At 35.4% G+C, this 26,537-nt stretch overlaps 1 protein-coding gene across 1 annotated transcript; it reads left to right on the forward strand.

The window, feature by feature from the left end:
- Positions 1-978: 978 nt before the first annotated feature.
- Positions 979-25,702, forward strand: LOC111373975 (protein MICRORCHIDIA 2-like). Its single transcript, XM_022996574.1, has 16 exons — positions 979-1,368; positions 1,476-1,550; positions 1,843-1,877; positions 2,707-2,785; positions 2,883-2,972; positions 6,928-7,003; positions 7,379-7,457; positions 7,591-7,719; positions 8,138-8,236; positions 11,614-11,721; positions 11,910-12,059; positions 12,351-12,443; positions 12,792-12,843; positions 12,926-13,037; positions 25,107-25,359; positions 25,596-25,702. Exons 1-16 carry the CDS (start codon positions 1,104-1,106, stop codon positions 25,683-25,685), a joined length of 1,785 nt encoding a protein of 594 aa, XP_022852342.1. The 5' UTR covers positions 979-1,103; the 3' UTR covers positions 25,686-25,702.
- Positions 25,703-26,537: the final 835 nt, after the last annotated feature.

Raw genomic sequence — 26,537 nt, forward strand, 5'->3', positions numbered from 1 at the left:
AACAACTATCCCACGTCAGCTAGATCAAATTCAGCTTAGTGGTACATGAAATTTTCTTTTCCCTTTCAATTCATCTAATCAATCAATAAATAAATAAAATAAATAAAACGGCCAAAAATGAGGCCTTTTGCAATTTTCGCCCTGAGGCAGAGGCCTCGTACGCCTCACTGCAGCTTGCAAGATCTACTTTGCTTCCCTACTAAACTAGTCAAATGGAAACATAAGAACACATGGTGTTTCATATTCAATATGGTGCTTCATATTCATATTCCTCTTTTTTAGAAAATGCAAAAAAAGAAAAGAAACACCAGCCCCAATATATTAGTGACTGTTTTCATTGGCAGTGGAGTGATTCATAGTGATCGAAGATGGTTGGGCATAAAATGATTCCAATGACAGAGGGGACATGGTGCTCGGTTCCGGCTGATTTGAATGACAGAGTAGGTGTGAGTAACAATATTGACAGTGAAGGACGTTACTCTGGTCATTGACGACAAGGAGGGAGATGGGCGATTCCAGTGGACGAGGGTGGGCATTTGTTTTTCTTCTTCTTTTGGGCATTTCACCTCTTCCTTCCACTCTTCTTCTTTTTATTTTATATTTCCACTCTTTCATAGTCATTTACTATCGTGACACAATTTTGGTACAATCTTTTATCTAGTCATATCATCTCATTTAATGAAGAGCATATAAGGTATTCAAATTATTCAAAGGGGCAATAATGTCCAAAATTGATAATTTTGTAAGCACTTTAAAAAAGTGACATTTTTGTAAATGCAAACTCAAAATTTGACATTAAGCTGACATCTAGTTTAATTTCCACTTGAGCAAGTAGACAGACAGACAAAAAAAAAAAAAAAAAAAAAAAAAAAAAAGCAGTTGTTGAATCCAAAGAAATCCCAAAACTTTATGTTGGAGGTCTCCAGGTACTTTTATTTCCATCCACACACATATATTTCTTCCGTTTGAGCATTAAAAGGCCAAATTTGAGGACCACTTTACTTGTTGTTTTCGTACCTCTTCAACTTCAAGTGCAGGATCATTGATTGCAGAAACCCTCACAAAATCTCTGTTCCAACATCTGTAAACTTCTGTTCAATAAAATGTTGCCTAAACAACAGAGGAAGATTCCCATCTCCGCCGAGGTAGTCGACCTTGATAGCAGCGACGATGAAGGCGCCGCCGTCGCAGAATTTTCAGAAAATGTCAACAAATCATCAAATAACGTAAATATACGAAGCAAACCACCGAATGCTCAACCTTCCGACCCAATTGATGACAACGCGAATTATAGGTCGTTCGAATCTCGAAGTTTCTGGAAAGCTGGCGCTTATGAAATTGGCCCCTCTAAATCTACTTCATTTCAAGGTGGGTTCTTTATTATTATTATTATTATTTTAAATGTATTCGGGGCGCAAGGATATGTAAAATTTTTAGTTATTTCCTTTCTGCGTTCTTGGATTTTGTAACTGCAGGTGATTTGGAGCACGCTCGTGTTCACCCGAAGTTTCTGCATTCAAATGCGACCTCTCATAAATGGGCATTTGGGGGTAATATTACTGTTCTAAGCCTTTTCTTATTGTTCAAATATGAGAATAATTGATTTTTTCTGGTTTCATTAGGATTATAAGCCTGCACTATCGAAATTGGATTAGAATTAAACAGAAAATAATGTTTCATGCATCCTCTGTGCCAAGTATTAAGCTAATTTTATGATTTACATGAGTATACGTTAATCAATAATTGGCAACGCATAGAGATAAAATAAGAAGAAAGAAACAGAATCAAATGATGCCGTCAGGTTTGTGCTGCAATTTCTGACATGTTAATCATGTGTTGCAGCAATAGCTGAGCTCTTGGATAATGCTGTGGATGAGGTAATTACCATAATTTTTTGAGTCGTTGGTCATCACTTTCTTTCTGATATATGGTGCCCCCATTCGAGCCCTATTTTTTGGGGTAAATGAGATTTGTAATAGTGATTTTTTGGAGAATGTGGGGGTTGCGTGGTTGAAAATAAGTTTTTAAGGAATGGGGCTCATACAGGGGCAAAATTTTATATGGCTTCAACAGGGGGCAAGATCCTATACTGGATACAGCTATAATTTTTCTCATCTATTGTGTGGATGAGATTCTCATCAAAACAAGGCTTAGTTTATGTTTTGTTGTCGTTGACTTGTTGTATTGTGGATGGTAAATCAGATTTGCTGAATTTTGAGGTACATATGTGCCACTAGGGCCTTGTAGTGTTCATAAATTGAGAATTCATTTGATTCTCTGATGCATTATAAATAGGATATACTTCCCAAAATCCGTCTCGCATGATATCTGTTGGCTTTCTTCCAAATACTGGAAGGTGGAGCATTACTTTGGCCATGTAGATTATGGCATGTGTGTCTTTCTGGTTTGTCTTGAAATGTTAATCATTTTGCTGAATTTTAGCTTGTGTATTCATTTTTCTAAGCATGTTTAAGCCATTTCAGTATAGTAGAATTTATAGTTTTTTGCTATGTGTTGTTATTTGGCAAAATAGGACTAATTTTATAGAAGGGGAAAACCGAAACCATAACAGAACATGATTGTTTTCCTGATGGTTCAACTCAATGATGATATTTTTTGAATTGAAAAGAGGCAATTAATTGATCGTGTAGACTAATTTTACATCAAAACTTTATGCATGCATGATTCTATGTGCCTGTAAACCAGATGCAAAGTGGAGCGACTTTTGTGAAGGTTGACAGAATTTATAACGCAAAGGATAATTCTCCTGCCTTACTTTTTCAAGGTGTAGTATTTTTTGTCTACAGTTCATTTATTCATATCATGCATTTCTAGAATTTGTGTTATGCAAAGTAGTTGATAAATTTGAATACTTTGTGCAGATGATGGTGGTGGTATGAATCCAGAAGGCATTCGGAAATGCATGAGCTTAGGTTACTCTTCAAAGACATCCAATACAACAATTGGGCAATGTAAGCAATACTTTTCTCAATTTTTATTTTTTTATTTTTTGAAGAAATAAAAATTATTTCTGTAGCAGTTAGTCCATGTGTTAGAAAACAAAGTGTTCGCAGAAAAATTGGAATCTACTTTCATAGTGAAGAAGGATGAAAAGAGGCGCTTTTTGGTATGGACAATTTGCAAGTTTTAGTCAGACGCAGCTTTTATTCTTGTTCTCGGATATTCCTAAATCAGAAAACTTCTAGTATTGTGTGCTAGTAAATACACGTGAATGTATTTAGCATCATCGTTTAATGGTATGAGAATCTAATCTTTTTACTAAAATGAAAAAGAATAAATCTTCAACAAGTTTTTGGGGATTAATTAAGACAACAAAGTAAATACACATATCCACAGATGCTGACCATGAGATTTGAATGTTACAATCAACATTGACCCCATAAAGGATCAAATGAAATGGTATACAAACTAGAACTAATGTGGATCACCTCAGGAACAATTAGCTTCAGGATGCTTCTTACATTGAAACAATGATTATGTGTGTTGATGAAATGGCTTTTAGTAAGTGAAGAAATGTTTGGTTTCTACAGCAATGTGTCAAAGCTGAGACTAGAAACTTCTCCCTAGTTATGCCCCTTAGATGGTAGGAATATATTGTCCCAGTTGATGTTGAAAACCTTTACGTTGAAAACCTTGTTTCTGGCTACTGTAGTAGCCACTCTTATTTACCCTGAGGCTCAGAAGAATTATTGGCTTTTATTCTGCAGTAGCAATTGAGTTCATAGTTCACTGGTATATGGCACAATGGGGCTGTTGAGAATTGAATTGACTTTTATAAATTGATATAGATCAATATGGATTATCATATGAAGTAAAGGATAATTTGATGCAAGAGAAAGAAAATAAGGATTCATGACTTGTAATGAAATAATGAACCGGAAGGTGAACCTTGACAATTCGAAAGAGGATAATATATTCCTTACTTTAGAATAATATTTCTCTTCAACTTTAAAGCATAGAGTACCAAAACAGGGAGTTGTACAATAAAATATATTTGAAAAGTTGGGGAACGTTATGTGTGAATTTATTACAACTGTTTTTTGTTATGATAGAGGTATGATTTAATAGCTAGACAGCCAAACGAGCTTCTGATGTTGCAGTTTCTGTGGTAGCACAGTAGAGCTTTTCTGCGTATGGCTACCGAGTCATTTGGCCTGTCTGTAGATGCATGCATGTATATGAATAGATTTAGGTATGTACTAATTAGATGCCGGAAGGATTGGATTTTATGCCGGGTTTTGTTCGTTATAATGTAACATTTGTTTTGCATTTTAGTTTGCTCATTGTTTTACATTCCTGTAAAACATTCTGGCTGAAACCTGTTTTGCATTCTGAAACTGGGTAGAAGCTACTTTTTTCTGATATAAGGTCAATCCTTAAGTTCTAACTTTTTGCAATCTGACATAAGCTGCCCGAAGAGAAAAAGATGACATGATTGTAAATAAGGAGAAGTTGATTCATGACTTTCTTGTCCTCAGATATTTCTTTTACTTCATAAACACTCTTCAGTCTTCAAATTTGTATAAAATGACATAAGTTGAAAAAGGCCAATCCACTGTCCCCTGTCCTACCCAAAACAGAAAATATAATAAAATTTGTTGTTCATTCCTACATGCTTACATCATGCACCCAATTTTCTATTTACTCTTCCAATCATACTATTTGTTACACAAAGATGTTGAGCTTTATTTGCAATAAATTTTGGGTGAATGAGATCTTCTTTATGTCATACAAGATATGTCAAAACCACCTTAACCGTCCATCCCTTAATCTATGTCAATTGGTGCCATGGAATATATTCTTACATATTATCTATTCTATACTTTGTCTTAGCATTCTCATTGTGGCTACATTCATATTATTCATATTTTGTCACTGTCTAACATTGTCTACCATGATATATAGCTGGTCTAAAACGTTCTGTAAGTCTTGCATTTTAACCTTATAGTTATCTTCTTATCACATAGACTTTCTGAAGCTACGTCCTCATTGAGTCTCATTCCTTGTTAATAATTGGACGAAGGACATAAAGCGCTGAATCTTTTTTTTTTTTTTATAACCACGAGTGTTCAGGCCAACTTACGTGCACCTCGATTAATTCCACGAGGCCCTAAAGTTTACAGTCGGGTACTCACCTCAGTGGCCTTGAGCGGACTCAAACTGGTGACTATTGGGGAACAAACCTAAGGTCTGACTGCTGAACTACCCCTCAGGGTTATAAAGTGCCGAGTCTTTGCAACATGATGATCTTCCATAGTCACTCCAACACCTTCTTTATTCCTAGAATGACTAAATGAACATTCTGTATATTCCACATTAGTTTTACTATTTTTATTTATTTATTTATTTTATTTTTTAAGGGTTCAAGTGTCTCAAAAGGTTATAACTTACTGGTAATCCCTCTCTTCGTCTCATCAATTAAAAGCTATGTGATCGACGAAAATCATACACCAAAAGAAATTTCGTCTAACCATTTTAGATGTCTCTTAAGGTCTCATTGACTAAAGCTTAAAGATTAAGACTTAAAGATCTTGATGCAAGCGGACTGTGATGCGAAATTCTTCTACTTATACCGAGATTGCATCTCAGGCTCCTGATTGCTCCATCATAAATACTTGTTGGAAGATATGCTATCCTGTATTGGCTGTTTCAGTTTGTACAGATGTGATACTGTACAACCTGTAAATACTGCAATTAGGATAGTTTCCATATCAGTCTTGTTGATCCATGTATGCAACTTCATATCAACTCGAATTGTGTGACACCTGGCCACCACTGTATTAAATTCAAATTTACTGTCTATTCTCTATCAAATATTTTAAATGATTTTGAATCAAATATTTTAAATGATTTTGAATCAAATATTTTAAATGATTTTGAATCAAATATTTTAAATGATTTTGAATCAAATATTTTAAATGATTTTGAATCAAATATTTTAAATGATTTTGAATCAAATATTTTAAATGATTTTGAATAAGTTCCGCCAATATTTCCCAATTTTCTATTGTTAACTCTGAAGCAGGAATTTGAAAATTGCAATGTTCAAGTATTTCTACTTGTGAGTGGTGACATTCTTCATGTGAAAGTGTATCCAAAATCATTATAAGGAATATTGTCCAAATTTTTCTTTCAATTTAAAATATTGAAAAACTTAGGCTCAGAATTATATGCACTATTACTGGTGAAGGCAGGACAATTTAAAATCTCTGGATAGGTTGCTGATGTTTGAATTGGATTATTGATGAACAGAATGGATATTACTTGACAGAACTGCATAAAGCACGTCACATGTAACTAATTGTTGAATCATGTTATAGGTCATTGTTGATAGAATGTCTTAGGAAATTACTCTTTTCTTGTACCATTAAACTTATTTTCTGATCTCAAAAGTGACTTTAGCATGTGAACAAGTTGTATTTAGGATTTCACAATTAATCCCTAACGTGTTCACTTCTATCCGGGTTTAGCAACGTTATATATTGAGAATGCGCTATTTCGTGTCTGTTTAATATTGTTTCCATTTCCAACATGTGAGAGATGTTGTCACTCTTGCCTAGTCTTCTTAGAGATGACTTATGCTTTTTTCAACAGCCTTATTTCATCCTGACCTATGTGTAGATCTGCTTCTAGAGAGTATCCTTGCTTCCAGAGCTGAACTTTCATGTTTGAACAGCCTCAGTTAATCCATTCTTTATTTGATAAGGATCCGTACGATCTTTGTACGGATCCTCTGAAGGAAATTCAAATTAGCTTCAGTCAATTAGGATTCCCATAGGGAAACTGTGTACAGTGATCTGTTAATTGATTGATAGTCACTTGCGACCTTAATAAATATTTTCTTAGTGATTATTTGAAACGTTAGATGTACATAATGAGATTTTGTAATATGATATCTTATCTCAGATGGTAATGGATTCAAAACAAGTACCATGCGGTTAGGAGCTGATGTGATCGTTTTTAGTCGTGCAATGAAGTCAGGGTATTTTTTTTTCTCTAATTATACCTTCTTTATTTATTTACACTAAGCTACTTGCATATATGCTCATTCCTCAGTCTCAATTTGTCTAGGGGTCTTGAAATTCTAGAGTTCTTTGATAATGCAAAAAATAAATCATTGAAACTCTAGAGTTGTTTTGGAACTGATAATTTATATGAGAAAATACTGCAAAGTGCAGTTTCTCAATTATTTTAGAAGAATCAATACTTATTACAATGAACTTAATTGTAGCAATGCCTTTATGCTTTAAAAGCTATATGATTTGACTACAATTGGCAATATTCATTTTTAGTGCTTTAGAGATCTTGTTTACCATCTTGATGTGTTTTTGACAATTTTCTTGATCTTGTTCTTTAGGCGCGCAACCCAAAGTGTTGGTCTTCTCTCGTATACATTTTTGCGGAGAACCTGGCAGGACGATGTGATTGTTCCAATGGTTGACTTTTTATGCTTAATAATGAAATCTTCGTTTAGTTGTCCACAGTCTAACATAAAAGGGCATGGAGTTTTTATTTTATTTTCTTACAAGAAAATATTTGTCATTCTTCTTCCCTGAATATAATTTGCAGGTTGATTTTGATATCTCAGACCACTGGGCAGAGCCTATAATCTATAGCTCGAAGGATGATTGGTCCAGTAACTTGAATATCATGCTTCAATGGTCTCCATTTGCATCTAAGGACGAAATTATGCTACAGGTTCAATTTTGATGAAATGCAACATCTCTAGAGCAGAAACTTTTAGTTCTTCACTTTATCATATCATGGTGTGATTACCCAAAAGCAAGTTTGCCTCCAAATTTAGTTGCATAAACATTTTGATTGCTATATTTGTTTCTTGTTGAGATTTAATAAACAAACAAATATTGCTTTGAAGGAATACTAGAAATAAGGTTTACCCAGGCAAAATAAGTTAAAAGGATGGGGAACAGAAGTACATGAAATAAACTTGGAGTTTTTTATATGGTAAATTATTGAAGAGACTCCAGATATTATGATTGAAAATTTTTTATCTCAGTAATTGCAATTACAATTGCAAATTTACGACTCTCTTAGGCTATTCTTGATTTCTGTCACAGATTAATGTTTTTATAATGTATTCTTTCATTATTTCCAGTTCGAAAATATTGGGTCACATGGAACAAAGATCATAATATATAACCTGTGGCTGAATGATGAAGGCATCTATGAATTGAATTTTGACGACGACGACGAGGTTAGTAATATCTCTTTGCAGTACCTGAGCTTTACTAATTTCTATGTATTTACTGATAGCTGGATTTTTGCATTCATTAATCTTAAAGTTCAACTTGGAAATTTTTTAACTCTAATGTTTTTATCCCAAATTTTGTTCTTGTTTGCTTCTCATTGTCCTGTACTGGTTCCAGCTAAGACTTCGTTTCTATTTCTCCTTGCTTTTCTTTAAAGATATTGCAGATTAAGCATACTAAACATAAGCTTTACAACTACAACCTAAATAATAGGCCAAAACTAGGATCATTTTGAACTGTTGTCGGGCTTGGATAATATTATAGACGCTTTGGTCTAGAAAGAAAAAATTCATACTCTGATAGTATATCCTATGTCGCTGATCCTCAAAATGTAAATATAGTTATGCTACATGTACAATCGGGGTTAACAATGACACACATGGGAGGGGGCCCACGCTGAATAAAAAAATCTTGGGTTCCCCTCTTGTGAGTACGTTGTCCGACTAGAACAATTCATGTAAATAAGAACAATTTAACAAGGCTCCAAATACTTGTCAATGACAAGATAATGCAGTCGCATAAATTTTTATATAGCTAGGATGATTTTTCAAAATCTATCAAATTTTTTCACATTTTAGTTGTATAAGGTTCAAATACAAGTGTGACAACACTGCTTGGAACTTGAGAATATTTGTGTGTAAGTCAAAAATATAAACATCGTGGTACCACAGTCCTGGTAGCATAATCAATAGGTAAATGGTGATGTTAATCTTCAATCGTTGATGGCATTGTATTATGGCAAATATAGAAATTTTCACAGGTTAGTTGGCCATGGATTACAGGGATTTTGAAAATAGAAGAAACATTCTGTTATTCTTTATTATTATTACAACCTAACTATCCCATTTTTATAGTACAAGAAAGAGAGTAAAAGGGTTTTTTTTTTTCTCTTTCTAAAATCTGCAAAAGAATCTTCTACAATTAATCTCCTAATTATAATTTGTCCAAATATACAAGTCCTTTGGTGAAGATATACGTAGTTTGTTCCTGTGTGAGAGCATATGCTGTGCAAATAATCCCTTCTTCCACATTCTCTTTGACGAAATGTCAATCCATTTCTGCATGTTTTGTTCGATCATGATGGACTGAATTGAGAGATGTTGATGGCAACTTTACATAGTTTGATTGAAAATTTCATTGTAACATGTTCTTTTAGAAGTTTCTTCATTCACGGTCCTTTCCATATTCCTTGTCACCTCTTTAAACTCAACTTCAGCGGTACTTCTTGCTACCATGTTTGTTTCTTGCTCTATGTTACCAGATTTTCCCGTACAAAATTGCAATATCTAGCAGTCGACCTCCTATCTTCTGTGGAACCTGTCCAATCCGCGTCTATGAAGACTTCTACAGTTTTCCTTTTCACTTTTCTTAAAGAATGGTCCTTTTTTCGAGGAGTCCTTAAGATATCTGAGTATCTTGTGGTAGATTGTTTCTAGGTAATTTCCTTTTGAGAATGCATATGTTGGCTCACCATACTAATTGCGAACGCAATGTCAGGTCTAGTGTTCTTTAACTTTATTGAACAATATGAGAACAGATGGGTACATTAGCACTATTGGTGAATAGCATTATTCATACATGAATCTAAATATTATGTATATATAATGATCTACTATGCAGATCTTATGTTAAGCACCAATGACATGTCATACATAAATTCATTGGTAGATTTTAAATTTAATTCAAATATTGAGGTCCACCATATGTTTATCCACCAATGGATTTATATAATATGTCACCAGTGCATAACATAAGAAAATCATCGGTGCTTAGTAGATCATTCTTGTTGTATATATATAAAGAAATATTCTTTACTGACTCGAGCCTAGAAGTACTGCCTCCTAGAGTTGCTAGAGTTAGAGGAGTAACTCGGAGAAGGGGTTAAGAGTCGGAGCAAGAGCTTCAGAGCCCAATTTGTAGCTCGTGCCATAGCGGCATAACCTCACTAGGAGCTGTATTAAATATCTAATATAATCTTATGTTTGATATATCTTAATTTAAAATAGTATACTAGAAAAAAAAAAATTTAACTTCTTTATTTTTTATATTATTTGGTAGTTGGTACTAAGCATGTTTTTTTTTGTAATGATGATGCAGTCTCTGTGCCCAAGTGATTAATTTACATATTCTCCACTATGGGAGAGCTTGAGTCGATCTTACTTTCTACAGATTTCTTCGTGTTCTCATGATTCGAACCCTTACCTTTCCTTTGAGAGATACTTAAGTTGAATCTCGGTACAAATCAACAAATTTCCAAAATTTTTCTAAAGAATCTCTTTCAATTAATCTCCTAATAATAATTTGTCTAAGTATACAATGTTAATTAAGGTAGGTAGAATTTTCATCATATTTTCGGGATTTCAAAAGATTTGGAAGTGCAACCAGACAACTTTTTGGAGGGGAGGAACTATTAAAATATACCATGGCGCGTAACAAACAAGTTCATATTGATTTTCAGCTTTTGTCTCCAAAGTGCAGGCTTGTCCACACTACTTCTGGTGCTACTTTCTTTGTATATTTCCTACAAGAATTTCAGCATTGATAGCTCATTGTCCTCTCCAACCAAAAGAAAGGGGTGTGTTGGGGTGGGCGATAATTGAAAAGAGAGTTCACACCATATCACATGCTGATAACAATAGCTTGTTAGGAATCCTAGACGAGGACGAGGCTTGGTTTGAAATCATTTGTCTTTGACGCACATGTATCAGTAATAAATAACTGTTTTTTTTTTCCCTTTCTTGTGTGTGTTTTTGACATTGAACATGCAGTACTTTGTGGCACTTTATATCATTATTGAGCATGTGTATATTAGTATTTATGTGAAGCGACACTTTGTTTTGTCATCTGTAACCACAGCATCCTTTTCTTAACCTTAAACATTAAAAAGGACTGCTCATATAGGCTTTCAGGCTCAGTTAGAAGCAGTACTTCATTTGGTTTTAATGAACGACTCTTCTTTTGAAGTCTTTCTATACATTTATGCCTCCGTTTGGGAAGAATTTATATATGTTTTAATTTATAAATTCATAGAAATGAGTGATGGATAAGTGGATAATACTTGTGGATGTTGGAAAGTGTGGTTCAAATGAAGTTTGACCATCTAAAAATGATTTATAATTTTTTGCCAAAAGGAGGCTTTATCACATATGATCTTTTCTTTTGACTACTATATAGTTTATTTGCAGCTATTCGCATTTCACATTGTTGGTTCTTGGTTCCGAGTAACTATGGTTATTTGTTACCGATGATATGTTGGAAACATTTGTGACATTCTTTGACTTTTGTTTATTAAAAATGTATATCTGATTACCCTTTGATGTAGGATATTAGGTTGAGAGATGAAGCTAATCGAGGAAATCCATCCAAAACATTGAAGAGGGTCCTTGAACTTCAATCACATATTTCCTACCGGATACGCTTTTCACTAAGGGTGACCATTAAACTTTATCTTTCCCTTGTGTCTTATTTTCTAAGAAACACAGACTTCAGGTTCAAGACATAGATACTACTCTACATGGATATGAAACACAGACTGGTTGCATTTTTAGATCATCACTTTTAGATATTTTCATAAGTTTCTCTTAATGAATGTAAAGTGCAGTAGATGTCTCTTTTCAGGCATATGCGTCAGTACTGTATCTCAGAAAATTTACGAACTTCCAAATTATTTTAAGAGGGAAGCCTGTTCAGCAGTTATATATTGCGGATGACTTGAAATACTCGAAAGCAATCACATACAGGCCCACTGTTGGTTTGTCATCAAAAGAGGTATGATTTGCAATAGATTTATGAGGGGGTATTTTGAAAAAAAATTCAATTAGGTAGATCCCATTTTGATTGAGTGTTCTCACATGAAATGTTATGGACAATGAAATTACAACATTCTATTTGTTAGTGGAAGTTGATATTTGTGGTGTTGCTGGAATCAGTATTGGATATTTGCTCTGATAGTGGTCAATTATGTTTTGGATTAATATGCGGATTGGGGTGGATCTTGGAAGTTGATTGGTTATTTTTATCAATGTTTGTTACTCTAATTTTTTTCCCCTTCTGTGGTAGGTGGTGGTGGAAACAACCATTGGCTTTATTAAAGAAGCACCTGCACTTAGAGTTTGTGGATTCAATGTGTACCATAAAAATCGTCTCATCAGGGTACGCGTATTCATACGTGAAAAATCAGTGGGTGTAGTTTCATTTCCCTAGTAATCTCTATAATTACGGTCAATGTGAGGTTTTAGTTTATTATTTTGCCAGCCTTCATGCATATATATAATTTTGCGACAGTCGTTGAATATATGGTATATATGAATAAATCTTTGAAAGAAAGTTTAAACAGCTGGATTTTAATAATTTGAGGTAATCAAAATGGCCTACAGCAAAGACGTGGTCTGAAATGGAAATAATTAATGAATGCATACTATGCATGCTGAAGTTTCACATTTAAATGATGGGGATTCTATCTCAAGTTACATTGATGTTTAAAATGATGTGTTCCAACAGCCCTTCTGGAAAGTTACTGGGGATGGTTCTAATAAAGGACACGGTGTTGTTGGTAATGCTTAATGATATACTATTCTTTTGTTCAGGCTACTTTTCTACTATTTCTTTCAAACTAACTAATCTATTTTGTTCAGGAGTACTGGAAGCAAATTTCATAGAACCAGCACATGACAAACAGGATTTTGAGAGGTCATCTCTGTTTTCCAAGCTGGAGATGAGATTGAAACAAATGGTTATGGAATATTGGTATTATTTCTTTACTTATTTGCTTTTTATTTTTTAAATTTAATCAGCGGTATCATTATTTTGTATGATCTCTATTAAGTTGAAACTCAGGTTAGTTTTGTTTTGTTGGCAAATAATTTCTATTGCATCCTTTTTCTAATAGCCAGTTCTAAGCTGGGTAGAGGGTTGTTGGTTGACAGCCGGCTTGTCACATTTTACGACATAAATCAACTTATGCAATTTGTTCGGGTATCCCTACTAGTGATGTGTTCTATCTGATCTTGGGAGTAGTGAAAAGTATTAGAATCTATTTTCGGCCAAGCAAACCAGAATTTAACAAATGTTGTAACACATTAGAATTGGGATGTCCCAATTTCTTATGCTAGACAAAAATATCGAAAGTAGTAGAATTATAAACGATGGGAAAAGATGAAACAAGTTTCAGTGAAATAGGAAAGGGACGTCCCTCCTTAGACCTCTTCACAATCGTCCTCGGACACCTGATCCTGCTCGAACTAGAAGAAAAAGACACAGTGCAGTTGTTATCAATAAGCTAACCAACAGATATAAGATTAGTTGATAGACGAGAAACTAAAATATTAGCCAAATCTAGTAATGTCTCCTACGGTCGAGATGGGAAGTGTTACCATTAGCAGTGCTTATATGGAGAGATTCAGTGTATGGTCTAAGATTACCTTGCAACTGAGAATCATGAGTTATATGGTTAAGAGCACCTGAGTCTAATAACCAAGCAAAAGAAGCAATTGATGTTTATCTGAGACACCTAAGGTAGACAAAGCAGAAATAACCATTTATTGGATCATCTCAGGAGTGACAATGTTTTGTGAAGGACTGGTGAAGCATGATTGGAAGTAGCTGGTGTAGTAGAACTAGAGGCTAAATTGACAATAAAACCCACTCTGGTCTTGTGTAGAGGTCAAATAGGGTATTCCTTAATGACATGTCCAAGCTTTTTGCAATAATTGCTTACTTTTTGGGACACCGAAGAGCCATGTGACCAAAACTATTACTGCTGTAATATTGAACACTAGATTGTTATGCATGTGGCTCATATAGAGTGGAACACAAGTTCTGGATCAAATAGGCCGATGCCGGCGGAGCGGAGTGGAGTGACAGGAGTGGAGCGCATCGAATGGAACAGAGCGGATTTTCAGGTTAGTAAGTATATGGCTAATCCTGGTAGAGAGCATTGGAGAGCTGTAAAGTGGATTTTCAGGTACTTGAAAGGTACAATGGAGTGCGGGATCATGTTTGAGAGACAACATGGTGATATTTCAGTTCAAGGATATGTAGATGTAGATTATGCAGGGGACTTGGATGACAGAAGGTCCCATACAGGTCATGTTTTCACACTCCCAGGTGGGCCCATATGTTGGAGATCAATGGTGCAGTTACTTGTAGCATTATCTACAACTGAAGCGGAGTACATGGCGGCAACTGAGGCAGCCAAGGAATTATTGTGGTTGAAAGGGCTTGTCAGGGAACTTGGGATCAAGCAAGATGGATGAAGTTGTACTGTGATAGTCAGAGCGCCATCTTCCTAGCGAAGAATCAGATTTATCATGCAAGAATCAAGCACATTGATGTGAGATTTCATAAGATAAGAGAATTGGTTACTTCAGGAGAGCTGTTAGAGAAAGTGCATACCTCAGAGAATGTAGCAGACATGATGGCAAAGCCAGTCACAATGGATAGGTTCAAGCACTGCTTGAACTTGATTAACATCTCTAGGTGTTAGAGAGGATGTGTCCCAACCCATTGGTTCTAGATGGTGTGATTTTTTTCCAGGTTATATTTTTTTCTCCTAAGAGGTGAATATTCGCCAAGGTAGAGATTGTTGTGCATGTGGCTCATATAGAGTGGAACACAAATCCTGGATCAAATGGACTGATGCCGGCGCGGAGCGGAGTGGAGTGAGAGGAGCGGAGCGGAGCAACGATATCGACATTGCGCGGGTTTAATTAACTGTCTAGTTTTTAGGGACGCCGAATGGGTTGGGGTGCAGGGACAACGCCCCCGCGGTACGGTACAGGGGTATTTCCTGTACGGGCCTTAAAGTCTTATATGGGTCCAGGCTAGGGTTAGTATAAATAATATATTGTAACTCTATTTTTCACTATTGAAAAAAGAAATTTCTGCTTCACTCTCGTGGACATAGGCACACCGCCGATCCACATAAATTTTTGTGTTGATTATCTTTTTCATCTCTTTAATATTGCACATAAAATCCAAATTTGAATTTTCCTTGAGCAGCATATGCAACTGGAACTGGTGTTACTTGATTTTGCTATTGCTCCAAAGAGGCACGACTGATACACTGTTCTTCTTCCCTCAGTAACTCACCCAAACAATCATCCAACGTCGGAGATATGCGATTCATAAGACTGATCTGATGTATTCAAATTCATTTCTCAATTTCATGAGAAACTGATCTTACTAGGTAATTTCATGCACAGCCTATATTGCCTTCAACCCAACAGGTAAATCGAGGCATAGATGATATCTATGTGCTCATTCTAAAATTCTTCAATGGTCCGAGTCCTATGAAAATTGTGCCAATTCAAACTCCAGCTGAAGTCATCGAGTATTGTTTTGAGTGTAGACTTTCTTCAAATATTCTCACACACCATGAGCTTTGTAAGGCCTAAGATTAAGAATAATCTGAGCATCAACCGATCTAATGATCCGGACCATAATTCGGTAATCTTTGGTTTTTCAGGCAGGGTACTATTTCTTATCATTTTCTTGATCAGGAGATAGAAGGCTTCCATTAATATGTCCTCATAGATCCCCTTTCCCTTCAACCACCAACTAAAAGTGTAATGCCCAAGAAAAATAGTTATTGCTGGTAAAGCTAATGCAATAGGATCATCCTTCTCAAGGACATGATTAATCAGATTTGTAAACCCAAACTCAAAGAAATACCAATTAAATTAAAGTCCAACAAGATAACACTAGGCCAATAACGCAAAAACACCAAATATTACGTAATCAATATCCAACAAGCCCAAGCCCAAACACTATCCAATCAATTAAGTTCAGCCCACATAAATAACACGAGACCACTGTAGATGAAAAACCAACCTGATGACTTGAAAAAACTCATAGACACGAGTGGGGAAATTGAAGCTGCAAAGAGGTAAATCCAGGCAATGGCAAAAAAGAAACTCCAAACGATGAAAGAAGACTTCTCCGACCATGACCCAAGGCTAGACGTCGGAAATTTGGAAAGTCAATCTTAGGGCTCTGTTACCTTGCTAAATTGCTGAATATCCTTTCTCGTGCGTATTCCATTTTATTTATAGAATATTACAAGCTATAAAAGGAATGGAAAATAATTAGCTATACAATAAGATTAATCCCTGATTTTCTGTGATTTAATTAGCCTATATATGGAAATAAGTAAACTAATTTGTTTAGCCGAAAGTAGACTCTAATAAAAAGTCAGCAAGGCTTAGTCAGCATACCCCATCAGCAACCCAACGCTTTGTCGCCACGAGCGTTGAATACCAATGGTCCTGTGATGTAATAGACAGGTCAAATGAGGGGGAGAAGGTAAAAGAAATAGGGAAAACGGGATATAAACTTTCAGATATGGGCAAGGAGAATGATAGAGTTGGAGTTAGTATAATTGTTGAAGCTGGTTTATAAAATGAAGTCATACATTACAAGTTAAATGGATTGGGAATAGGATAATATTTGTTATACTACCTTTTAGAGGAGTCAATTACAGTTATCAGTGCATATGGATGGATAGGATTGGACAACAATAGTTTTGGGATGACATGGATGGATTTATTCAAGCAACCCTTAGTTAATTATATATTTGTTGTTTGTGGTTTAAACAGTTATATGGTAAAGTAACTGAAGATAGGAAAGAGTTCATGGTAATTTTTGGCTCAGGAGATCAGCATGAAGATGGTGATACAATTTTGGACATCGGATTGCTTATCATTTGGTGTTAGCAAATACATGCACTGATAAAGAGACCCAACTTATAACTTTTAGAAGCTGCAGAGATTTAGACAAATAGATTCTGTCTTTACAGGAAGGTGATTAGTCCTTGTTAGAGATGAAATGCATGAGAGGTTGGTGATGCTTGACGTTGTTAAGAAATGGAAAAGAATTACCATTTAGGCAAAGATGTTTGAGATCATATAACAAGATGGTGGAACCTGGATGGTAAAAAAATATATGAGCTTTAAGGATGGAATTTCAATGGAAGAAAAGTGGGATAGAGACAAAGATAGTAACATGATGTTGAATAAGATGACTAGTTACATTAGAAATTTAGGAAATGTGATTTTAGAGAATCTAGGGGTAGAAACAGGCTAATAAAGAAATATGGGGTGGAACATGGTTTAAATGACAATCAAGACTAAAAGAGAATGCTATATAATCTTACGAAAACACTGAAGTAGTTAAATTAAAACCATGAGGGTGATTGACTCTGTAGCACGGACACTTTAACGAGAGTAGCGTGTCCTTATCCAACACGTAACGGGCTGGTGTCGAATACTGACATTCATCGGACGCTCTATCATTGTCATTTATCTTTCTATTAAAATGTGAGTTGATTTGGAAGAATAATTGATTTTTATTTTTTTTAAATTCATAAACAGGTTACACACACACACATATACAACGGATATTTCTAATTAGGAAAATAATTCTATACTTATGCACCTACCATATATACATCCATTGTATATGTAAAGATTATATTTAAGCCTAACTTAATGCGTACAGCTTATAACACTCCCCTCAAGCTGGAGCATACATGTCAATCATGCCCAGCTTGTTAAAAATATAATTTACTCGATTTCCAATTTAGGCCTTAGCGTACACACCAGCTAATTGATCCTTTGTCCTGACATGCTTAGTCAAAATCAATCCTTACAATAGATTTTTATGAACAAAATGATAGTTGGCCTATATGTGCTTTGTTCTCTCTCATGACATACAGGATTAGTGGTAATGTGAATAGCTGCTTGATTATTGCACCACAAGCTAATAGAGTGGGAATTATCAATGTCAATCTTCCAAAGTAAGTTATGTAGCCACATAAGTTCACAAGTTACCTGTGCTATAGCCCGATATTCAGATTCTATGCTAGGTCAAGCTACAACACTTTATTTCTTACTTTTCCAAGAGACTAAATTACCTCCAACGAAAACAAAATACCCTATAATAAAGCGCTTATTTATAGGAGAATTTGTACAGTCAGCATCTAAGAAATCCTCAAACTCTACAATGACCATGGTCTCTATTAAGAATCCCACGTCCTGGAGGTCCTTTGAGATTTAATATATGAGTTATAGCATCCCAATGTGAAGTTCTAGGAGATGACATAAACCGACTAACAAAACTTAATGGAAAGGCAATATCTACATGAGTAATTGTGAAATAGTTCAACTTTCCCACTATCCTTTTGTACTTGTCCTCATCAACAAACGCATCTCTATCTTCAGCTTCAAGTTTTACATTTGGTATCATGGGAGCATCACCACGTTGTGCTTCAGCTAAACCTGTCTTATCTAGTAAGTCTAGAACATACTTCCTTTGAGGTAGAAAAATTCTTTTACCACTTCGAGAGACCACTATTCCTAAGAAATATTTCGAAGGACCTAACTCCTTTGTCTAAAACTTTGTGCCCAAGAAAGCCTTCAGCGTACTACCAATAATCACAATGTCATCAACATATACCATTAACAAAATACACTCAACTTTAGATTGTTTAAAGAATACTGAGTGATCATACATACTTTTTTGCTAGCCAAATTCAATCACAACCTCACTAAATATCCCAAACCATGCACGGGGTGATTGCTCAAACCATACGACGACTTTTGCAATTTGCATACTTTTCGTGACTCCACCTGAGCAACAAACCCTAGTGGTTGTTCCATGTAAACTTCTTTTAAATCATCATGGAGAATGCATTTTTAACATTCAGTTGGTGGAGCAGCCATTGATAGATAGTAGCAAGAGAAATGAATAACCAAACTGGAGCAAGTTTAGCAACTGGAGAGAAAGTCTCAGAGTAATTCACACCATAAGTTTGAACATACCTCAAAGCAACCAGTCGAGCAACAAATCAATTAGGATTCATCTTGACAGTAAATACCCATTTACATCCGATTTCCTTTTTATTGAGGGGGTAAAGGAACTAAATCCCAAGTATGATTATGTTCTTGTGCCATCATTTCTTCTTGCATTGCCACTACTAACCACTATGGGACAAAGCTTCAAAAATAGATTTTAGCACTAACACACACTCTAAAGAGGCAGTGAAGGACATGGAAGGTGGTGATAGCGCATGGTAAGAAACAAAAGAAGAGACAAGATAAATGCATGACCGTTTACCTTTTCAGAAGGTAATGGGATGATCAAGACTAGGATCAGGAGGGGGTGATGAATCCGGAGGCAAGCAACAGGTAGAAGCGATGAGTTATGGTCGATAGTTGGTGCCAACAAAGATTGTTGCATACAACAAGTATAAACATTTTAATAGAAGGACGAGAAGATACTCGTTGTACAAGGATAGTCACAGGATAAACAAGAAAATCATCTTCGAATTCAACAGAAGATGGAGCAGAAGATATAGAAGTAGTGGAAAAGGGTGGATAAATGCATGACCGTTTACCTTTTCAGAAGGTAATGGGAAGATCAAGACTAGGATCAGGAGGGGGTGATGAATCCGGAGGCAAGCAACAGGTAGAAGCGATGAGTTATGGTCGATAGTTGGTGCCAACAAAGATTGTTGCATACAACAAGTGTAAACATTTTAATAGAAGGACGAGAAGATACTCGTTGTACAAGGATAGTCACAGGATAAACAAGAAAATCATCTTCGAATTCAACAGAAGATGGAGCAGAAGATATAGAAGTAGTGGAAAAGGGTTCGGACTCGAAGAATGGGACATCTGCAGACACTAAGTGTCGTCTTAAGGAAGTAGAAAAACATCTATAAGCTTTTTGATGTCGAGAATAACCTTAAAATATACACTTTAAGAGATCTAGGATCAAGATTGGAAGCTTGAGATCTCATATCTTGAACAAAGAAAGTATACCAAAACACTCTAAGAGTGAGAGAATAAAGTCTGAGGGAAATAGAGTTGAATATGGGATTTTACCATCTAAGACAAAGGAAGGCATACGATTGATTAAGTAACGTGTAGTAGAGACTGCATTTGTCAAAAATTCTTTTGAAACTTTCATATGAAAAAGAAAAGCTTGAGCAACTTCCAATAAATGAAGATTCTTTCTATTTGCCCCTCCATTTTGTTGTGGTGTAATGACACAGGAAGATTGATGAAGAATGCCATTTTGAAAAAGAAAGAAATTAAATGTAGATGAGAAATATTCCTTGGCATTATCACTCCTTAAGATACGTACAGATTTATCAAATTGAGTTTTAATCTCAATATAAAAGGCACAAAAAAATTGAAAATAGTTCTGAACAATTTTTCATAAGATATATCATATCATCTACAAAGATAACAAAATAGTGCAAACCATTGTAGATAAAATAGGACACGGGCTCAAATATCAAAATGTATTAAATCAAAAGGGGACATAGCTTGTTTATTTATTCTCGAGAGATATAGTACCCTGTGGTGCTTTGCTGTGACATGATTCACAATCCAATTGAGACACTAGTCTAAGACTGGGACATAATTTCTTCAAAATAGGGAGAAAATGATGATTGAAGCTACAATAGAGCTCTAGAAGAGAGGTACTAGTGCATGCAGTCGACCTTGGCACTGGTGTGGGACAACAGTCGAGCATGTACAAGCCATTGAGCTAACGTCCTCTACCAAAAAGCTGCTTTGTCCCAAGATCCTGAAAAATGCAATGATTAGGAAAAAAAGAACACTACAATAAAGAGATTTAGTCATTTGACTCACAAATAAAAAATTAAAAGGAAACTAAGGTAAACATAAAACAGAAGACAATGGAGAGAGTTTGTTAGACGTGCTCTCCTGCATCCGACTATAAGAACTGTAGAGCCGTTAGTTAAAGTGATACGTGGTAAATTAGAAAAAGATTGAAATGATGAAAGTATACCTGTTTTCCCAATCATATGATTTGTGGCACCAGAATCAATTACTCAATTGCGAAACGACGTAGAAAGACATGCTATAGAAGTACCTGTATTAGCTTAAGTGGAAGGTGTAACAAGTTGTTGAGCAAGATGTTAAAGAGGCATAAAATTGTATAAGGTGAGCATACTCATCTGCTAAAATTGTTATTTGATGCTGAGATGGAAGTGCCAGAGATGTAGATAGAAGACCATTTTGAGTAGCTACATTGGCAAATTTCCTCATACAAATCTGACTTGTGTACTTTGTCGGTTTACCATTTAGTTTTCAACAGTTTCATTTTACATGTCCTTGCTCTTCACAATAATAACAACCACAAGGATTGCCACTAGAAATTCTATCTCGACTACCGTCCCCCTCTTGCCTATTTATATTTGAATTTGTGCTAACTAGGGCTACCATCTCATTTGGTATTATACCTTGCTTATTGTCATTGTCTTTGCATACCTGTACGAGACGGGCATATATATCACTCAACGAAGGTAGTGCCTCACTGGTTCTATTTGAGTATGAGCCATCTCATAATCAGGACCTAAATCTGCAAGAAAACACTGGACCATAATTTGCTCTTCTTATTCTTGCATTGTCTTCACATCACTAGTAATAGGAAACATGGCCCGCTTTTCTTTAAATGCCTATTTTACCTCAGTATAATATTGAAACAGATTTCATCCCTTTTGCTTAGCCCGATAAATCTTTAACATCAGTTTATAAATATGTGATACATCCTATTTACTAGCATACAAAAATCCTAGATAATCCCACAATTCTTTTATAGTATCACAATGATTAATGACATACAGTCGAGGGTATTTTGAATCTAATTATAGAGTATCGTCCTCCATCAGCCATTTCTTTTGGAATACCAGGATTAGCAACAGATTGTGGAGCTGGATCATTCGTCAAATGATTGCCCAAATCCAAACTTGACATGTACCAGCGGGCTATTATCTTCCATTGAGCATAATTCCTACTACCCGTTAACTTTCTTTTTGTGACTTTTGAGGATGGGGTTACCGTGATTTCGTTCACCACTTTCTTATCACTATCGGCCATGATTAACAGAAAGGCAAAGGAAGCAACCCAACAGACATAAAGTAGCCGAAAAATATTCAAGTTTAAAGGGAGTTGCCCAACTAAATAAACAAATTATGGAAGTCAAAGAGAAAGTAGCCCAAACAAAAAATCAAACTAGTAATCATGACCCAGCAGACAAACTTAATAGTCCAATCAATCACCTAGGAGAAATATAATAATGAGCCTAACAAGCCCAATAACCAAAATAATCCACCAAATACTCAAGTCCAATAACACCACTTAAGAGGCAACCAGACCAACTCTAGAAAATATAAGATCCCAACAAGCCCAATAGCATAAATTAATCCGCCAAAATAAGTCAATCCCAATATCGTCACACAGGTAGTCGAACGAACTCACAAAGAAATGATGATTTTCACCTCAGACGAAGACAAACGATGAACTCAGAGGTGCTGGAAACTGAAATTGCGAAGCTAAATTAGCTTCGATCACGACCCACAACAAACTTGTCGAAACCACCAGCAGAACCCTCAAATGTCATCGAAAACAAAGGACAACCAAAATAAGTCAATCCCAATATTGTCACACAGGTAGTCGAACGAACTCACAAATCCAAATGAAGAAATGATGATTTTCACCTCAGACGAAGACAAACGATGAACTCAGAGGTGCTGGAAACTGAAATTGCGAAGCTAAATTAGCTTCGATCACGACCCACAACAAACTTGTCGAAACCACCAGCAGAACCCTCAAATGTCATCGAAAACAAAGGACACAGATCGAGAATCGACTTCAAATGTCAACCCCCAAGACTCAACCACCGATGGCGTTGAAACCACGAGCAGCAGCCACCAATGCCACCGACAACTATGAATAGATAACCACACTACAAGAAAAATTTTGGGGCTCTGATACCATTTGAGTTGATTTAGGAGAATAATTAATTTGATTTCTTTCTAATTAGGAAACAATCCTGTCTAATTAGGAAAATAATTCTATGCCTATGCACCTACCATATATACATCCATCGTATATGTACAGAATATATTTAAGCCTAACTTAATTCATGTAGCTCATAACAAATATTATATATTTTTAATTCAAAATTATTATTAAATAACAAATAGGTACTCATTTTTGCATGATTTCAATAAGAAAAATTAATAACTAGTATGAGATTAAATTTATACTATATAAACGAAGAATTTTAAATAATTTACTCAACTTGTCGACTGTGTGTCCTGTCAATATATTTTTAAAAAATCATGTATCGGTGTGTCCTTGTCTGATTGAGTAGAAATTTGAGATTGTACAAACCACAAAGGTATTAAACTCATTAGCCATCTCTGTAGAATTATGGGAAAGGGCAATTGAGCGTAGATTAATGTGAAACTCTAAAGGTATCAGAAAATCAGTTTTGCATAGTGCCTGGACAATTTACTATGGAAGCCATTTACCTGCTTAGGAGATTGACTACAAATGCATGTAGAAAGGAAACAGGACATGCATATAGTTTTTATTGATTTAGCGTAAGCCTAGTAATAGTTGGAATAGGAATAGTGGATTTACCATACAGGATTGGTTTAAATATTTATATCCGATTATTAACAAGGAATGAGAAATTGATGAAAAGGTAATGTACTGATCAGACCAGGGTGGATGAAATAGAAAAATTTTGCAGGAATTTTGTGGTAGGAGGATATCCTTACGAGGAAAAAGTCAGTTTCTATAAAACAATTATTAGGCTTTGATTGGTTATTGAACCTGCTAGGCTTTGTGGTATTGAATGTTAGAAAGGTTGTTAAAGGATAAAAATCTTAAGATGAACATTGTGGAATTGAGGATATTATGATGGATGTGTGAACATAAGAAATGAGAATATATGTCAACAAGAGGAGGTGGCAAGGTTGAGAATAAGTTAACAGAAAAATACTTAGGTAATTAGGAAGCAAAACTTAAAAGAGGCTTTCTTTCATAAGATCGATGCTATCAAAGGAAAATAAGTTAGAAGAGAGAAGAGTGGACCAAAATTAACATGGCAGTTGTGATTGTTAGGATTTAGTTACTTTTGGACCTTACAATAGACTTATCAATGAACTGGACTGGCAAAAAATCAGAAAAATACCTAGGTAATTAGGAAGCGAAACTTTAAAGAGGCTTTCTTTCATAAGATTGATGCTATCAAAGGAAAATAAGTTAGAAGAGAGAAGAGTGGACCAAAATTAACATGGCAGTTGTGATTGTTAGGATTTAGTTACTTTTGGACCTTACAATAAACTTATCAATGAACTGGACTGGCAAAAAATCAGAAAAATACCTAGGTAATTAGGAAGCGAAACTTTAAAGAGGCTTTCTTTCATAAGATTGATGCTATCAAAGGAAAATAAGTTAGAAGAGAGAAGAGTGGACCAAAATTAACATGGCAGTTGTGATTGTTAGGATTTAGTTACTTTTGGACCTTACAATAGACGTATCAATGAACTGGACTGGCCAAAAAGCATTTATGTAGCCAACAACAAATTTATTGGGAAAAGGCAATGTTTTGTGCTGTATTTGTCTTTTAACAAAATTTATTTCCTGCCTTATTTCACTTCCACGATATCGCTTGAAGTCTCGTGTAGTTGGTTAATATAATCGAATAAGATATGCCATTTTGGTGCCTCACTCTCAGCTTTTAATAGCAGTTGTTGTAGAATGAAATCGTTTTCTAGTAAACCAATATGACACCATGGTGAATGATCCTTGTAATGGACGACTTTCAGCATTGGTATTACCTATTCATAGAGAAATTTTTTCATCTGTCTGTGTCTCCATCTACCTTTCTACATAATTGAACTAGTTTTTTTCACAATAGGATTTCATACAGTCCTATGTTATCTAAGTTCCTCTAAAAAGTGAAAAATCAAGTATATATTGGATGTTGCAGGAAAGGTCACTGTCACTTGATAGGACACCAGCCTGATGGCATGAGCAAGAGTAATCTGCAAAAACAATATATTGTGCAACCTCGAGATGGATCTATTATGCAAAAGCAGTCTGTAACTGATAGTCATATGCATCCGGTTCAACCTCTTATTGATCTTGCCGATGATCTGCACCATCAGTTGCCTGGTCAACAAACCCGAAGCACCAGAACTAGTGTCAGTGGCAAATTGCCTAATATTACTTGGCCTGTAGCTGTAAGTGTGACATTTTCTTCCTTAACTGGCTGAATCTTTGTACCTGATGCCTTGTGAAGATGGTCTCTTTCAAGCATGTATTGTTGTTGAGGAGTGATATTTGTTGAGTTCCTTGCTGTTTGAACGTTTTATATGCCCATATTTAAGTGCAACTTGTGCCCAAAGTCTAACTTTTAATCTAGACAAATGAGAGATTGTTTTTGTTGCTTATTCTGGTTAACTGGCACTGGTTGCAGGGGTCTGCCAGAGAAGCATCTCTAGATGGTTTAAATTCTAGATCAATTGATCAGATATCTGAAGAGAACATCCAGCTGATCAATAGGTAAATAGTACATTCTTATATCAGTTATAATCTAATACCACCTGAAGAAACAAATATTAAACTCAGCTTGTTAACTTTAGAGGTGGGGTGTAGGAAGGGGCATGTGCACTGGTGAACCTACAGTGGGTCCCGGTGGGTCACTTGACCAACCATTTTTTTTTTTTTTTTTATTACATATTGTGGTAGTTAAAGAAAAGACTTATGCACATATGCACATATTCATATATTTATATATTTGTTGATACTTGCATCTTATTATTACGGATTAAAATTATTAATGTATTTAAACTGAAATACAGATCGAGGAATTGGAGAATGAATTAGAGGAGTCGAGAAAGAAGTGTGCCAGACTTTCTTCTCACTTGGAAAGCCAGAGAATGCAAATGCTTACAGGACAACGATCATAACATCAGGTGGTGACGGCATTCATGAAATGGTACGTTATTTTGACCATGTTTGGCTAAGCTCAAAAGTAGCTTCTTTGGAGTATGTAGTCTTTATGGCTTCTTTGAGAAGTTGTAGGCATGCATATTTGGTCAACTGCAAATTTTATGATTATATCATATGAAGCTCGCGTTTCTCCTCACCATCTCGACACCCCTGTGCACGTACAAATGAAGTTTAGTATGTTCTATACATGCTTGTCGATTAACAAAATGGCATGTCATTATTGTTTAGCACGGTGCAAAGTAGATCATTTCTCTTACGTTGTACATTAAGATTTCACATGCTGTACTAACTTGTTGAGGGGAGATGGAACACTGGTCATCATACAAATATATCCATCTTGAAAGGAGTTGTCGATGGACGTTAATCGATCTGAAGTGATGGTTGATTATGTTGAAGTACCCTACGA

Source organism: Olea europaea, unplaced genomic scaffold, assembly GCF_002742605.1.
Source record: "Olea europaea var. sylvestris unplaced genomic scaffold, O_europaea_v1 scaffold1187, whole genome shotgun sequence".
NCBI classification, from domain to species: Eukaryota; Viridiplantae; Streptophyta; class Magnoliopsida; order Lamiales; family Oleaceae; genus Olea; species Olea europaea.